Below are 17,867 nucleotides of genomic sequence, written 5' to 3'. Positions count from 1 at the left end.
TAGAGGGTATATTGACTGTGTAGAAGATATAATGACTGTGTAGAGGGTATATTGACTGTGTAGAGGATATATTGACTGTGTAGAGGATATATTGACTGTGTAGAGGATATGTTGACTGTGTAGATGATATGTTGACTGTGTAGAGGATATGTTGACTGTGTAGAGGATATATTGACTGTGTAGAGGATATATTGACTGTGTAGAGGATATATTGACTGTGTAGAGGATATATTGACTGTGTAGAGGATGTATTGACTGTGTAGAGGATATATTGACTGTGTAGAGGATATATTGACTAAGTAGAGGATATATTGACTGTGTAGAGGATATGTTGACTGTGTAGAGGATATATAGACTATGTAGAGGATATACTGACTGTGTGGAGGGTATATTGACTGTGTAGAGGATATATTGACTGTGTAGAGGATATATTGACTGTGTAGAGGATATATTGACTGTGTAGATGATATGTTGACTGTGTAGAGGATATATTGACTGTGTAGAGGATATATTGACTGTGTAGAGGATATGTTGACTGTGTAGAGGATATACTGACTGTGTAGAGGATATATTGACTGTGTAGAGGATATACTGACTGTGTAGAGGATATATTGACTGTATAGAGGATATTGACTGTGAAGAGGATACACTGACCGTTTAGATGATATATACGATAGAACAGCTATTATCTTAATAATTTCAGCTTATTTTGAAGAAAAAATGGCGACAACTCCATTAAATAATAGACTTAAGTTATATAACATCTCCCAAACTAGTTACCATGGCATCTATTATGTATATAGAGTACATAAGAGTGGTCTACCTTTGTAAGTGGATCGTACGCCAGGGATCGTGGTTGAGGTGACCAGGCTATTACCGTATGTCCCTTCAGTGTTGTGGATACCAGTCCAACTTGGCCTTTCATCATGTCGGCGTACAACAGCACACTTGTAGCGGCTATCAATATAAACATTTATTGGAAAACATAATTCGGAATGAATGGAATACCCTAATGGAACTAATCCATACGAGCAGGACAGGAAGATTATCTGGAATCTACTCACATTGACATGTCTTTCCGTCCGTGGCGATAACATTGTCGGATAGAGAGGAACAGCTACATCGGACTTGGTTCAAAGAGTCGGGGAAGCACAGCTGGGAACAACCCTTGTTTGCACACGGGTTTGTTGCAACTATAAAGATAGACAATAAAAACAGATAAATATATGGATAAATTTGCTTTGGCAAATTGTGAACTTCAAAAACTCAAAATTACTTTGGAAGAATGTACAAATTTGTATTGGAAAGATGTTCTGAAAGCTTGGTATATAACAATAGATGGGTCCAATACTTACAATGAAAAAAATTGGGAAAATCCTTTGTGGTATAATTATAACATCAAAATAAACAACAATCCTGCTTTCTGCATAGAATGGTTCAGGAAAGGGGTAATGTATATATATGATATTGTTAAAAAAGATGGCTCATTTTATAATTTTGAAGAATTTCAACAAAAATATGGTATAAGATCCAACTTTTTAACATTTCATGGTAATATTTGAGCTGTAAAACATTTTATAAATAGTAAACAGGAAACTTTCTCTTCAGCAATCTGTTTACCAAACATACCTTTAAACTTGAAAGTTATACTAAGAAATAAAAAAGGGACACATGACATCTATAGAATCTTGTGTCATAATCACACGAAGCCTACATCACAAAGAAAATGGACTTTAATTTTTAACATCCAGGAAAACCAAATGGAAAGAAATTGATGCAAATGTTTTTAAAACCACTAATAGTACAAAACTAAGATGGCTTCAATACAGAATAAATCATAGAATTTTAACTACAAATACAATTCTACATAAAATGGGTATAAAACAAGATAATTTATATACATTCTGTAGAAATTTTCCAGAAACCATTGAACACATTTTTTGGGATTGTGATAAGGTTAGTGCTCTTTTACGTGAATTAAAACAATTACTTGCTGCTAACAACATTTTTGTCGATTTTATTAAACAGGAATTTATATTTGGAAAATTTAGTTTCAGTGATGCAGATTTGGTATTAGATAACCTTATTTTACTATTGATTAAACAATATTTGTTTAAAATGAAATGTTTAGAAAAAGATATCAATTTAATAAGTTTAAAAAACCATATACTGTTTGAACTGAAAGCTCATAAGCTGATGATAGTTAAGCATAAGGCATACAGAAACAACGTTGAGTTACAAAATAATCTTGAAAACGGGCTTAACATATGATTTTAATGATTTTAATATCTCTATGATGTGGTTTTATTTAATGAAACAGTTTTGTGCTGTCAATTTAAAGTTCATGTCTATACTTTTATGTGTATATTGTATACACTATTTACCATCTGTGTAATGAAACAATTAGTCTAAGGCTGCAAAAGAAAATCCCCCCCCCCCCCCCCCCCCCCCCAGTATGTTTGTAATGTGTAAGTTTGATTTGGTATACCACCACCTCGCGGGCACATTGGTACGACATCTAATCTGGTTATTTGGATGTCAGGTTTCCCTTGTGTCCCCATTACGTGACCTGTCAGGTTCCCTTGTGTCCCCATTACATGACCTGTCAGGTTTCCCTTGTGTCCCCATTACGTGACCTGTCAGGTTCCCTTGTGTCCCCATTACATAGATATGTCAGGTTCCCTTGTGTCCCCATTACATAGATATGTCAGGTCCCCTTGTGTCCCCATTACGTGACCTGTCAGGTTCCCTTGTGTCCCCATTACGTGACCTGTCAGGTTCCCTTGTGTCCCCATTACGTGACCTGTCAGGTTCCCTTGTGTCCCCATTACATAGATATGTCAGGTTCCCTTGTGTCCCCATTACATGACCTGTCAGGTTCCCTTGTGTCCCCATTACGTGACCTGTCAGGTTCCCTTGTGTCCCCATTACGTGACCTGTCAGGTTCCCTTGTGTCCCCATTACATGGCCTGTCAAAACAATGATACCTTATCAGTTTAAAAGTCACGGCAATTTTACCAAATAGAAACGAAAGAAAACTAATATAAGTAACTGTTATGTTTTATGTTTCTAGTTGCTTTTTCATTACCTCCTTTCAAAATGTCACGACTACATTTTTACCCCGTGAAATATCAAAAATTATTCATTCTATTAAAGTGATATTTTTCACTAGTAAAAATATCACTTTTTCTGATTTGACCAATCAGAATACTGCTTAAAAACGACAATGGGGAAAATTAAGATTTACATATAGCTCTCCGTTATGCTATGTTACGCCATAATGCAGGATAGCATACCTAACGTCAGGATTTGGCGTACATTTGTGAGCCGTTGACAGGGGACCGATATGAATTCTATGGGATTGAGACTTGGACAGGACGAATGTGGTCAGCAAGCAGCTCAGTTCAGGAAGCAGAAAGTAGATTGAGGCACGGCGACATTGTTGGGACTACCTGCATTAGCAGACAGGGGCTTGGACAACACAAGTGCAAAGGTGAGGAACAGCGGACACGGTTGGTTGGAGGAAGATGATCGAAGACAACATCAAGAAGATGGAAGAAGAGATCCGGAAGGCAGAGATGGTGGAAATGGGAGCACAGGTGCATGGACCAAATGGGAGACAACTGAAAGGCGTCTTACATGGTCAGACATCTGGAAGTTGGAACCATGTAGAATCCAGTTCCTTCTGCGTTCAGTGTACGATGTTCTACCAACACCTACCAACTTGCATCGATGGGGAATGACAGAAAACCCCAACTGCTCGCTAGGTGATCGTCCGGGTAACCTGGCCCATGTACTGTCATCGTGTAACACTGCTTTGACCCAGGGGAGATGTACATGGAGGCACAGCAGGGTTCAGCGGGAGCTAGCGGACACGTTGGAAAAAGAAAGGCAGAAAAAGAGGAGATGTATGAAACAACAACCCTACATCAACTTTGTAAGATCTGGAGAGACAGGCAGCAAAACAACAGCACACAAGAGAGGGTTGACTTGGGACAAAGGCTGGTTTTTCCAGAGGTCGTCCAAACCAACCATCGTCCAGATATTCTACTCTGGTCACAACAAGGAAAGATAATGATAATTACTGAGCTTACTGTCCATGGGAGGAGCGTTGTCAAGAGGCATACGAGCGGAAAAGAGAGAAGTACGCCAACCTTGCTGATGACGTGAGAGCAAAAGGATGGTGTGTGTGGGTCACGCCAGTAGAGATGGGGTGAAAAGGATTCCCTGTATAGTTCATGTGGAGGATGTTTGCTGATGTAGGCATCCGAGGGTACAACGACTGGCAACAACAACAGAGAAGGCGTCCAGCTGGCTTTGGTGGAGAAGGGAGGACAAGAGCTGGAAGCCATCCATCGACGGGCAGTGATATGGCCAATCACTGTCGACTCGCCACCTTTAGGGCGTTCCAGGACATGAGTCGAAACGCCCAGTGAGAGGTGGTCCTGGCTGACGACGTCGATGGATTTTGCAGTCAGATGACTGTATGAAGGTACTGGGAGAAATCGAGCTGTTTCTGTATATTTTGCTATAAAATGTAACAAACAGAATATCTGACAATATCTTCGGCAATATAGAATACACTTCTCTCGTGTGGCTAATATTTCGATATTTTCACTCGATCTACGAACAAGTGAAAATAATCGAAATATTCTGTCATACCTAAGTATATTGAGTATACTGGAACACTTACCTGTATATTGAGTGTACTGGAACACTTACCTGTATATTGAGTATACTGGAACACTTATCTGCATATTGAGTATACTGGAACACTTACCTGTATATTGAGTGTACTGGAACACTTACCTGTATATTGAGTGTACTGGAACACTTACCTGTATATTGAGTGTACTGGAACACTTACCTGTATATTGAGTGTACTGGAACACTTACCTGTATATTGAGTGTACTGGAACACTTACCTGTATATTGAGTGTACTGGAACACTTACCTGTATATTGAGTGTACTGGAACACTTACCTGTATATTGGATGTACTGGAACACTTACCTGTATATTGAGTGTACTGGAACATTTACCTGTATATTGAGTGTACTGGAACATTTACCTGTATATTGAGTATACTGTACTGGAACACTTACCTGTATATTGAGTGTACTGGAACACTTACCTGTATATTGAGTGTACTGCAACATTTACCTGTATATTGAGTGTACTGGAACACTTACCTGTATATTGAGTGTACTGGAACACTTACCTGTATATTGAATGTACTGGAACACTTACCTGTATATTGAGTGTCCTGGAACACTTACCTGTATATTGAGTGTACTGGAACACTTACCTGTATATTGAGTAGGTTGTGTTTAGTTGATGTGACCCAGGTTTCACAAAGTCAGTAACTTAAGAATTCCTTAACTTAAAACTGTCATTAGGAAAGCCTTACGTAACGTAAGTAAAATAAATTGACTAAAATCCCCTCTTAAATCCAATAATGCTCTCTGTGGAAAATGTTTATTAAAGGATCGAGGAACGATGATGAAATCGGGCCAGGGCACTTTCTTCTGAGTTAAGAGGACATGATGACTTACCAGGAGGCTGAGATTGTCTGTCGGTGGATACAATGTAGTACGTGTTTCCTTGAGAACTTATGGTTGACGCTTGCCCACTAGTCGTCGAGATTGTGATGAATCTGTCGATGGTGGACACTACTGGCCCAGAATTCGTGACGATCATTCCAAACAATGACGTGACGTTACCGGTGTTCAGATTGATTGTATCGATGAACGTATCCTCACACTCCGACAGATCTGACGAACACATGACCACTTTATTTGACCAGCCATCCGTCCATGAAATGTTCCTAAATTTAATGAGAGATTATAAAATTTAAAGTAAACCAGCTGTTCCGGGAACCTAAGTGTCTCATCGACGGCATATGTTATGCATGTATGTGACGTGTATTGGATGTGTAGCTAGAACGTGTGATGCATTAGTTTTAGTTAGTTTTAATAAATCAAAAATTAAATTAAATAACAGTATATCTTTATACAGCAACACTCATCTTATTACTAGATCTCTAGATCTGTCTTTCTTCCTTTCATTGTTATTTGCTTTTCATTCTTTGTAATCATTATAGTATGCTGTGTCGCTATCACTGTCTTTGTAATATATACTTGTGTAGAGGTCTTTCATAAGTTGTTATCACTTGTGCCCAATCCACTTCCGTTAAAACAATAAAATAGTCAATGTGTACTGTACCCGATCCATGTATAATGTAGCCGGTCCATGTGTACTGTACCCGATCCATGTATAATGTAGCCGGTCCATGTGTACTGTACCCGGTCTATGTGTACTGTACCCGGTCTATGTGTACTGTACCCGGTCCATGTGTACTGTACCCTGCCATGTGTACTGTACCCGGTCAATGTGTACTGTACCCGGTCTATGTTTACTGTACCCGGTCCATTAAGTTAAGTTAAGTTTTTTTTCTGGTTCAGGACTTTTTAAGTCCTCTATACTAGACTCAAAAAAATACATAATACAGGTTGATACAGTATTTCTGATAAATGTGTATGTGTAATGTACCCTGTCATGTGTACTGTACCCGGTACATGTGTACTGTACCCGGTCAATGTGTACTGTACCCGGTCCATGTGTACTGTACCCGGTCCATGTGTACTGTACCCGGTCCATGTGTACTGTACCCGGTCAATGTGTACTGTACCCGGTCAATGTGTACTGTACCCTGCCATGTGTAATGTACCCGGTCAATGTGTACTGTACCCGGTCCATGTGTACTTGCCCTGCCATGTGTACTGTACCCGTTCCATGTGTACTGTACCCGGTCAATGTGTACTGTACCCGGTCTATGTGTAATGTACCCTGCCATGTGTAATGTACCCGGTCCATGTGTACTGTACCCGGTCCATGTGTAATGTACCCGGTCCATGTGTACTGTACCCTGCCATGTGTACTGTACCCGGTCTATGTGTAATGTACCCGGTCCATGTGTACTGTACCCGGTCTATGTGTACTGTACCCGGTCTATGTGTACTGTACCCTGACATGTGTACTGTACCCGGTCAATGTGTAATGTACCCGGTCCATATGTAATGTACCCGGTCAATGTGTACTGTACCCGGTCCATGTTTACTGTACCCGGTTAATGTGTACTGTACCCGATCCATGTGTACTGTACCCGGTCTATGTGTACTGTGCCCGGTCTATGTGTACTGTACCCGGTCCATGTGTACTGTACCCGGTCCATGTTTACTGTACCCGGTTAATGTGTACTGTACCCGATCCATGTGAACTGTACCCGGTCTATGTGTACTGTACCCGGTCAATGTGTAATGTACCCGGTCCATGTGTACTGTACCCGGTCCATGTGTACTGTACCCGGTCAATGTGTAATGTACCCGGTCTATGTGTACTGTACCCGGTCAATGTGTACTGTACCCGGTCCATGTGTACTGTATCCCGGTCAATGTGTAATGTACCCGGTCAATGTGTACTGTACCCGGTCCAGGTGTACTGTACCCGGTCAATGTGTACTGTACCCGGTCTATGTTTACTGTACCCGGTCTATGTGTACTGTACCCGGTCCATATGTAATGCACCCTGCCATGTGTACTGTACCCGGTCTATGTGTACTGTACCCGGTCCATGTATAATGTACCCGGTCAATGTGTACTGTACCCGGTCTATGTGTACTGTACCCTGTCCATGTGTACTGTACCCGGTCCATGTGTACTGTACCCGGTCCATGTGTACTGTACCCGGTCTATGTGTACTGTACCCTGCCATGTGTACTGTACCCGGTCCATGTGTAATGTACCCGGTCTATGTGTACTGTACCAGGTCAATGTGTAATGTACCCTGTCATGTGTACTGTACCCTGCCATGTGTACTGTACCCGGTCCATGTGTACTGTACCCGGTCTATGTGTACTGTACCCGGTCCATGTGTACTGTACCCAGTCCATGTGTAATGTACCCGGTTCATGTGTACTGTACCCGGTCAATGTATACTGTACCCGATCCATGTGTACTGTACCCGGTCAATGTGTACTGTACCCTGCCATGTGTACTGTACCCGGTCCATGTGTAATGTATTCGGTCAATGTGTACTGTACCCGGTCCATGTGTACTGTATCCGGTCAATGTGTAATGTACCCGGTCAATGTGTAATGTACCCGGTCTATGTGTACTGTACCCTGCCATGTGTACTGTACCCGGTCCATGTGTACTGTACCCTGCCATGTGTACTGTACCCGGTCAATGTGTACTGTACCGTGCCATGTGTACTGTACCCGGTCAATGTGTTATGTACCCGGTCAATGTTTACTGTACCCGGTCCATGTATACTGTACCCGGTCCATGTGTACTGTACCCTGCCATGTGTACTGTACCCGGTCCATGTGTACTGTACCCTGCCATGTGTACTGTACCCGGTCAATGTGTACTGTACCGTGCCATGTGTACTGTACCCGGTCAATGTGTAATGTACCCGGTCAATGTGTACTGTACCCGGTCCATGTATACTGTACCCGGTCCATGTGTACTGTACCCGGTCCATGTGTACTGTACCCTGCCATGTGTACTGTACCCTGCCATGTGTACTGTACCCGGTCTATGTGTACTGTACCCTGTCCATGTGTACTGTACCCTGTCCATGTGTACTATACCCGGTCTATGTGTACTGTACCCTGTCCATGTGTACTGTACCCGGTCTATGTGTACTGTACCCGGTCCATGTGTACTGTACCCTGCCATGTGTAATGTACCCGGTCTATGTGTACTGTAGCCGGTCCATGTGTACTGTACCCGGTCCATGTGTACTGTACCCTGCCATGTGTACTGAGCTAATGTATGTTGTACCTTCGTAAAGTAGTCAGTTGGTTTGGCCACACGATTCCTCTATCGCTGGCTTCGGTTATGTGTTCACATGTAAATATACCATCAATAGTACACTTCATGATTAAATGAGCCCCCTGGTCTCCGATGTATAGATATCTAAAATGAAAAAGAAATCGTTCGAATTAGAGAATACAGATTCTTCGAATTAGATAATACAGATTCGTTATATGATTACTTGTAGGTATATTTTTAATCTTAGTTAGTACATTTTAACAAACAAAATCAACGTACGCTTGACAGGAAATGATCGGGGATAAGAACATTAGTCGCACCTGTTAATGGGATCCAACGATAGTCCTCGGGGTAACAGGAGGTTGGAAGTAACTGCTATCACTCGGTTCTGTCCAGAATAATCCGAAACCGTAACGGACGAACGGACAGAATCGGCCCAATACAGGTGTTTGATAACCCAATCTACTGCTAGACCAGTCACGAACATTTCTGAAAACACGAACAACAACTAAATGCTGGTATCAATGCAAGTAACAAATGGATACTTTGATAGATTACGGGAGCTCTACATGCGGCCACTATTGGAGCTTTGTAAAATGTACTTACCAGGATACTGAACAATAGAACTGACGGACGAAATCCTCGAACCCTGGAAGCTCCCTCTGTAAATACCGTTCTTCCCTACAGAACTGTCGTACCAAAACAACTGTGAGTCATGCGTGTCGACTGCAAGTGCGATTATTTCTCCATTGGGACTCTGAAAAATACCAGTTAACTTATATGTCGGTTTTTCAGTTGAATTCGGGGTACAGACATTATAATTACCCCAGTGTGTCACTGTCACCCCGGGGTACAGACATTATAATTACCCCAGTGTGTCACAGTCGCCCCGGAGTGTAGACATTATAATTACCCCAGTGTGTCTCTGTCGCCCTGGGGTACAGACATTATAATTACCACAGGCAGGGTGTCACAGTCGCCCCGGGGTGTCTCTGTCGCCCCGGGGTACAGACATTATAATTATCTCATAGTGTCACTGTCACCCCGGGGTACAGACATTATAATTACCCCAGTGTGTCTCTGTCGCCCCGGGGTACAGACTTGATAGTTACCCCAGAGTGTCACTGTCACCCCGGGGTACAGACGTTATAATTACCCCAGTGTGTCTCTGTCACCCCGGGGTACAGACGTTATAATTACCCCAGAGTGTCTCTGTCGCCCCGGGGTACAGACATTATAATTACCCCAGAGTGTCACTGTCGCCCCGGGGTGTCTCTGTCGCCCCGGGGTACAGACATTATAATTATCTCATAGTGTCACTGTCACCCCGGGGTACAGACATTATAATTACCCCAGTGTGTCTCTGTCGCCCCGGGGTACAGACATTATAATTACCCCAGAGTGTCACTGTCGCCCCGGGGTACAGACATGATAGTTACCCCAGAGTGTCACTGTCGCCCCGGGGTACAGACATGATAGTTACCCCAGAGTGTCACTGTCGCCCCGGGGTACAGACATGATAGTTACCCCAGAGTGTCACTGTCGCCCCGGGGTACAGACATTATAATTACCCCAGTGTGTCTCTGTCGCCCCGGGGTACAGACATTATAATTACCCCAGAGTGTCACTGTCGCCCCGGGGTGTCTCTGTCGCCCCGGGGTACAGACATTATAATTATCTCATAGTGTCACTGTCACCCCGGGGTACAGACATTATAATTACCCCAGTGTGTCTCTGTCGCCCCGGGGTACAGACTTGATAGTTACCCCAGAGTGTCACTGTCACCCCGGGGTACAGACGTTATAATTACCCCAGTGTGTCTCTGTCACCCCGGGGTACAGACGTTATAATTACCCCAGAGTGTCTCTGTCGCCCCGGGGTACAGACATTATAATTACCCCAGAGTGTCACTGTCGCCCCGGGGTACAGACATGATAGTTACCCCAGAGTGTCACTGTCGCCCCGGGGTACAGACATGATAGTTACCCCAGAGTGTCTCTGTCGCCCCGGGGTACAGACATTATAATTACCCCAGTGTGTCTCTGTCGCCCCGGGGTACAGACATTATAATTACCCCAGAGTGTCACTGTCGCCCTGGGGTACAGACATTATAATTATCTCATATTGTCACTGTCGCCCCGGGGTACAGACATTATAATTACCCCAGTGTGTTTCTGTCGCCCTGGGGTACAGACATTATAATGATCTCATATTGTCACTGTCGCCCCGGGGTACAGACATTATAATTACCCCAGTGTGTAACTGTCGCCCCGGGGTACAAACATCATAATTATTCTAGAGAGTCACTTTCGCCCTGTTATACAGACATTATATTCATTACAATGTTTAGGGTCACCCTGGGAAATCACTGTCGCTCTTAAGTACAGATATCAAATACAGGATCACAATGACTATGGTTACCCCGGGATGTCACTGTCGCCTCGGGTTATAGACGTAAGTAATACCCAAAGCTGTCACTGTCGCCCCGGGGGACAGACATTATATTCGTTACAGGATGACAATGTGTACGGTCACCCCCGGGAATATAACTATTGACCCGAGAAACAGACATTAAATTTATTACAACAGGCATTCCAGGGGTAACCCAACACACTATCCCCTCTAATGAATGTAATGTCTGTATCCTAGATCTTCAGTGACATTCCAGGGGTAACCCTACACACCATCCTCTCTAATGAATGTAATGTCTGTATCCTAGATCTTCAGTGACATTCCAGGGGTAACCCTACACACTATTCCCTCTAATGTATGTAATGTCTGTATCCTAGATCTTCAGTGACATTCCAGGGTAACCCTACACATTATCCCCTCTAATGAATGTAATGTCTGTATCCTAGATCTTCAGTGACATTCCAGGGGTAACCCTACACACTATTCTCTCTAATGAATGTAATGTCTGTATCCTAGATCTTCAGTGACATTCCAGGGGTAACCCTACACACTATTCCCTCTAATGAATGTAATGTCTGTATCCTAGATCTTCAGTGACATTCCAGGGGTAACCCTACACACTATTCTCTCTAATGAATGTAATGTCTGTACCCTAGATCTTCAGTGACATTCCAGGGGTAACCCTACACACTATTCCCTCTAATGAATGTAATGTCTGTATCCTAGATCTTCAGTGACATTCCAGGGGTAACCCTACACACTATTCCCTCTAATGAATGTAATGTCTGTACCCTAGATCTTCAGTGACATTCAAGGGGTAACCCTACACACCATCCCCTCTAATGTATGTAATGTCTGTACCCTAGATCTTCAGTGACATTCCAGGGGTAACCCTACACACTATCCCCTCTAATGTATGTAATGTCTGTATCCTAGATCTTCAGTGACATTTCAGGGGTAACCCTACACACTATCCCCTCTAATGTATGTAATGTCTGTACCCTAGATCTTCAGTGACATTCCAGGGGTAACCCTACACACTATCCCCTCTAATGTATGTAATGTCTGTATCCTAGATCTTCAGTGACATTTCAGGGGTAACCCTACACACTATCCCCTCTAATGTATGTAATGTCGGTACCCTAGATCTTCAGTGACATTCCAGGGGTAACCCTACACACCACCCCCTCTAATGTATGTAATGTCTGTATCCTAGATCTTCAGTGACATTCCAGGGGTAATGGGACGTTAAACAAAATAAACCAAACCAAAATATCATACAAACAGAAACAAAGTGTAATATAAAAACACAAACAAATTGTAATAGAACATAAACACAAACAAAGTGTAATATCATACAAATACAAACAAAATGTCATACAAGCACAAAGAAAGTGTAATGTCCAAAGATACATACACAGTGTAATATTGTGTCGATATTTTAATGTAGTATAGATTAGCTAGTACTTACCTCCAATACGAGGTTAGAGTTTTGGATGGTGCCTTGTCTGACTTGCGCATGGTAAATCCCATCACTTTCTGCTGATGAAGACATCTGCGGTAGAAAAGACGCAATCAAATATGACTGAAATACGTAGTCTAAACAGTGACCTTGGTTCATTAATGGGAAAACCCACTAACTTTCGTCTTATGAAAACATTCTTTTTTTTTCTTTTCTTTTTTACAAAAGGCCTTTTCCCCGAAGCACAACTGACCATGTCAAGGTTCAAAATCAGATCTATCATTTTAAAGATATTCAAAACAAAATATGAAGATATCTTTAAGACATATTTACGATTTATTTAATCAATTTACCCTATCTTGATTTATGGATGCAAGTTTTGGGGCTTTCGTTCATCAATAGCGATCGTAAGTTGAATATTACACGTATAGACATAATTGAAAATTGTTTGCTTGTCTCTCTTTACATCAGACCAGTAAGAGGCTGGGTCTTGTAATGTCGGTGTATCCTGAACATTACGCCCATGTGGAAACATCACGCATGATCAATTGGGCTTGATAAGTGAAACATATCAATTATTTAATTAATTTCTTTTGCTTTAACAGGGAGTTAAAGTAAAGGCTGCCTTTACAATTATAACTTGTTGGAGAAGTGAATTTGGCGTTGTTGCTAACGATACAGCTAGATGAACTTGGAGGATTAATCGTTCTGCGGCATATAAGACGTTTGGGATCTTGCAGGTTTTTATGTAGCACATCCAGGAACATCTTTGAACACCGTATATAGTATTGGAAGTACACTTCAGCTTAGATTACATATATGGTGCAAATGATATGTTTACTAGTATGGGTCCATGTGTTTAGCCGTGACATAACCACAGGTATTCATAGTTAGGTATTCATAGTTAGCCACTAGTAGTTTCAGGGGTTCTCTCCTCATATCTGTGAGGATGTCCTTCTGGCATGACATTTGAATCCAGGTTCATATGGCGGAACCAAGACAAACGTACGTTGTCTGCGCTGATTAATAGTGTTTTATTACCAATAGTACTGACTGATAGTGTTTCATTACCAATAATACTGATTGATAGTGTTTCATTACCAATATTACTGATTGATAGTGTTTCATTACCAATATTACTGATTGATAGTGTTTCATTACCAATATTACTGATTGATAGTGTTTCATTACCGATAGTACTGATTGATAGTGTTTCATTACCAATAGTACTGATTGATAGTGTTTCATTACCAAATGTATTGATTGATAGTGTTTCATTACCAATAGTACTGATTGATAGTGTTTTACTACCGATAGTACTGATTGATAGTGTTTCATTACCAATAGTAATGATTGATAGTGTTTCATTACCAAAATTACTGATTGATAGTGTTTCATTACCAATATTACTGATTGATAGTGTTTCATTACCTATAGTAATGATTGATAGTGTTTCAATACCAATAGTAATGATTGATAGTGTTTCATTACCAATATTACTGATTGATAGTGTTTTATTACCAATAGTACTGATTGATAGTGTTTCATTACCAATAGTACTGATTGATAGTGTTTCATTACCAATATTACTGATTGATAGTGTTTTATTACCAATAGTACTGATTGATAGTGTTTCATTACCAATAGTACTGATTGATAGTGTTTTATTACCAATAGTACTGATTGATAGTATTTCATTACCAATATTACTGATTGATAGTGTTTTATTACCAATATTACTGATTGATAGTATTTCATTACCAATATTACTGATTGATAGTGTTTCATTACCAATATTACTGATTGATAGTATTTCATTACCAATATTACTGATTGATAGTGTTTCATTACCAATAGTACTGATTGTTAGTGTTTCATTACCAATATTACTGATTGATAGTGTTTTATTACCAATATTACTGATTGATGGTGTTTCATTACCAATATTACTGATTGATAGTGTTTCATTACCAAAATTACTGATTGATAGTGATTTACTACCAAAATTACTGATTGATAGTGTTTCATTACCAATATTACTGATTGATAGTGTTTCATTACAAAAATTACTGATTGATAGTGATTTACTACCAATATTACTGATTGATAGTGTTTCATTACCAATAGTACTGATTGATAGTGATTTACTACCAATATTACTGATTTATAGTGTTTCATTACCAATAGTACTGATTGATAGTGTTTCATTACCAATATTACTGATTGATAGTGTTTTACTACCAATAGTACTGATTGATAGTGTTTCATTACCAATAGTACTGATTGATGGTGTTTCATTACCAATATTACTGATTGATAGTGCTTCATTACCAATATTACTGATTGATAGTGTTTCATTACCAATAGTACTGATTGATAGTGTTTCATTACCAATAGTACTGACTGATAGTGTTTCATTACCGATATTACTGATTGATAGTGTTTCATTAACGATAGTACTGATTGATAGTGTTTCATTACCAATAGAACTGATTGCTAGTGTTTCATTACCAATATTACTGATTGATAGTGCTTCATTACCAATATTACTGATTGATAGTGTTTCATTACCAATAGTACTGATTGATAGTGTTTCATTACCAATAGCACTGATTGATAGTGTTTCATCACCAAATGTATTGATTGATAGTGTTTCATTACCAATATTACTGATTGATAGTGTTTCATTACCAATATTACTGATTGATAGTGTTTCATTACCAATATTACTGATTGATAGTGTTTCATTACCAATAGTACTGATTGATAGTGTTTCATTACCAATATTATTGATTGATAGTGTTTCATTACCAATAGTACTGATTGATAGTGTTTTACTACCAATAGTACTGATTGATAGTATTTCATTACCAATATTATTGATTGATAGTGTTTCATTACCAATATTACTGATTGATAGTGTTTTACTACCAATTGTACTGATTGATAGTATTTCATTACCAATATTACTGATTGATAGTGTTTCATTACCAATAGTACTGATTGCTAGTGTTTCATTACCAATATTACTGATTGATAGTGTTTCATTACCAATATTACTGATTGATAGTGTTTCATTACCAATATTACTGATTGATAGTGTTTCATTACCAATAGTACTAATCAATAGTGTTTTACTACCGATAGTACTGATTGATAGTGCTTCATTACCAATATTACTGATTGATAGTGTTTTATTACCAATAGTACTGATTGATAGTGTTTTACTACCGATAGTACTGATTGATAGTGTTTCATTACCAATAGTACTGATTGATAGTGTTTCATTACCAAACGTACTGATTGATAGTGTTTCATTGCCAATAGTACTGATTGATAGTGTTTTACTACCGATAGTACTGATTGATAGTGCTTCATTACCAATATTACTGATTGATAGTGTTTTATTACCAATAGTACTGATTGATAGTGTTTTACTACCGATAGTACTGATTGATAGTGTTTCATTACCAATAGTACTGATTGATAGTGTTTCATTACCAAACGTACTGATTGATAGTGTTTCATTGCCAATATTACTGATTGATAGTGTTTCATTATCAATATTACTGATTGATAGTGTTTCATTATCAATATTACTGATTGATAGTGTTTCATTACCAATAGTACTGATTAATAGTGTTTCATTACCAATAGTACTGATTGATAGTGTTTCATTACCAATAGTACTGATTGATAGTGATTCATTACCAATATTACTGATTGATAGTGTTTCATTACCAATATTACTGATTGATAGTGTTTCATTACCAATATTACTGATTGATAGTGTTTCATTACCAATAGTACTGATTGATAGTGTTTCATTACCAATATTATTGATTGATAGTGTTTCATTACCAATAGTACTGATTGATAGTGTTTTACTACCAATAGTACTGATTGATAGTGTTTCATTACCAATATTATTGATTGATAGTGTTTCATTACCAATATTACTGATTGATAGTGTTTTACTACCAATTGTACTGATTGATAGTATTTCATTACCAATATTACTGATTGATAGTGTTTCATTACCAATAGTACTGATTGCTAGTGTTTCATTACCAATATTACTGATTGATAGTGTTTCATTACCAATATTACTGATTGATAGTGTTTCATTACCAATATTACTGATTGATAGTGTTTCATTACCAATAGTACTAATCAATAGTGTTTTACTACCGATAGTACTGATTGATAGTGCTTCATTACCAATATTACTGATTGATAGTGTTTTATTACCAATAGTACTGATTGATAGTGTTTTACTACCGATAGTACTGATTGATAGTGTTTCATTACCAATAGTACTGATTGATAGTGTTTCATTACCAAACGTACTGATTGATAGTGTTTCATTGCCAATAGTACTGATTGATAGTGTTTTACTACCGATAGTACTGATTGATAGTGCTTCATTACCAATATTACTGATTGATAGTGTTTTATTACCAATAGTACTGATTGATAGTGTTTTACTACCGATAGTACTGATTGATAGTGTTTCATTACCAATAGTACTGATTGATAGTGTTTCATTACCAAACGTACTGATTGAGAGTGTTTCATTACCAATATTACTGACTGATAGTGTTTCATTACCAATATTACTGATTGATAGTGTTTCATTACCATTGTTGGCACTGATTGATAGTGCTTGATATGTACAATTTAAATAAAATTTGACTTGTAGTTTCCACTCTTCTACGATACAAGATCTTACAATTCACCCAGGAGGTCACCTCGGCATGACAGTATAGCTTTGCCCTTTCTGGCAACGAATTGATAGTTTAACAAATGCGTGTTACGCGAAACTAACGCGTTATATCACGAATATATATATAGATATAAGAAGTATCGGCTACTTTTGAAGAGTATTGACATGAGGCACGACAGTTAAGTGAGATTGTATTTTGAGCTTGGCCTAACCCAAGCTGAAATTTTGAGTTTTTTAAACAATAGCGGATAGATTTGTTCTAAGCAATTCAACACTTAAACGATATTTGAAACGATAGTGTTTTACAATAAGGAAATAAGTTCTCGGATATAAACGATGTTGAATTAATCATTCTCTATAAATTACAAAATGTCTGTTAAGTGTGTGTAGATGCTATCCTCAAATTTCACATTACATACATAACATTACAT

At 39.3% G+C, this 17,867-nt stretch overlaps 1 protein-coding gene across 2 annotated transcripts in view; it reads right to left on the bottom strand.

The window, feature by feature from the left end:
- Positions 1 to 17,867, bottom strand: part of LOC117337222 (low-density lipoprotein receptor-related protein 4-like) — a 64,289-nt gene that overhangs the window by 38,056 nt on the left and 8,366 nt on the right. Inside the window, exons 2-8 of one of the 2 annotated variants that reach the window (XM_033898092.1) lie at positions 12,720 to 12,803; positions 9,443 to 9,593; positions 9,157 to 9,325; positions 8,846 to 8,980; positions 5,555 to 5,826; positions 1,065 to 1,193; positions 824 to 957 (exon numbers count right to left, since the gene is read on the bottom strand). In XM_033898092.1, coding sequence (XP_033753983.1) covers positions 824 to 957; positions 1,065 to 1,193; positions 5,555 to 5,826; positions 8,846 to 8,980; positions 9,157 to 9,325; positions 9,443 to 9,593; positions 12,720 to 12,803 — 1,074 coding nt within the window. Of the gene's footprint in view, positions 1 to 823; positions 958 to 1,064; positions 1,194 to 5,554; positions 5,827 to 8,845; positions 8,981 to 9,156; positions 9,326 to 9,442; positions 9,594 to 12,719; positions 13,001 to 17,867 lie in introns of those variants that run through there. The other variant, XM_033898091.1, reaches the window with a different exon arrangement.

The sequence above is a fragment of the Pecten maximus genome, chromosome 11, assembly GCF_902652985.1.
Source record: "Pecten maximus chromosome 11, xPecMax1.1, whole genome shotgun sequence".
Taxonomy (NCBI): domain Eukaryota; kingdom Metazoa; phylum Mollusca; class Bivalvia; order Pectinida; family Pectinidae; genus Pecten; species Pecten maximus.
The sequence above is the reverse complement of the archived record's forward strand: the minus strand, read 5'-3'. Positions and strand labels throughout refer to the sequence as shown.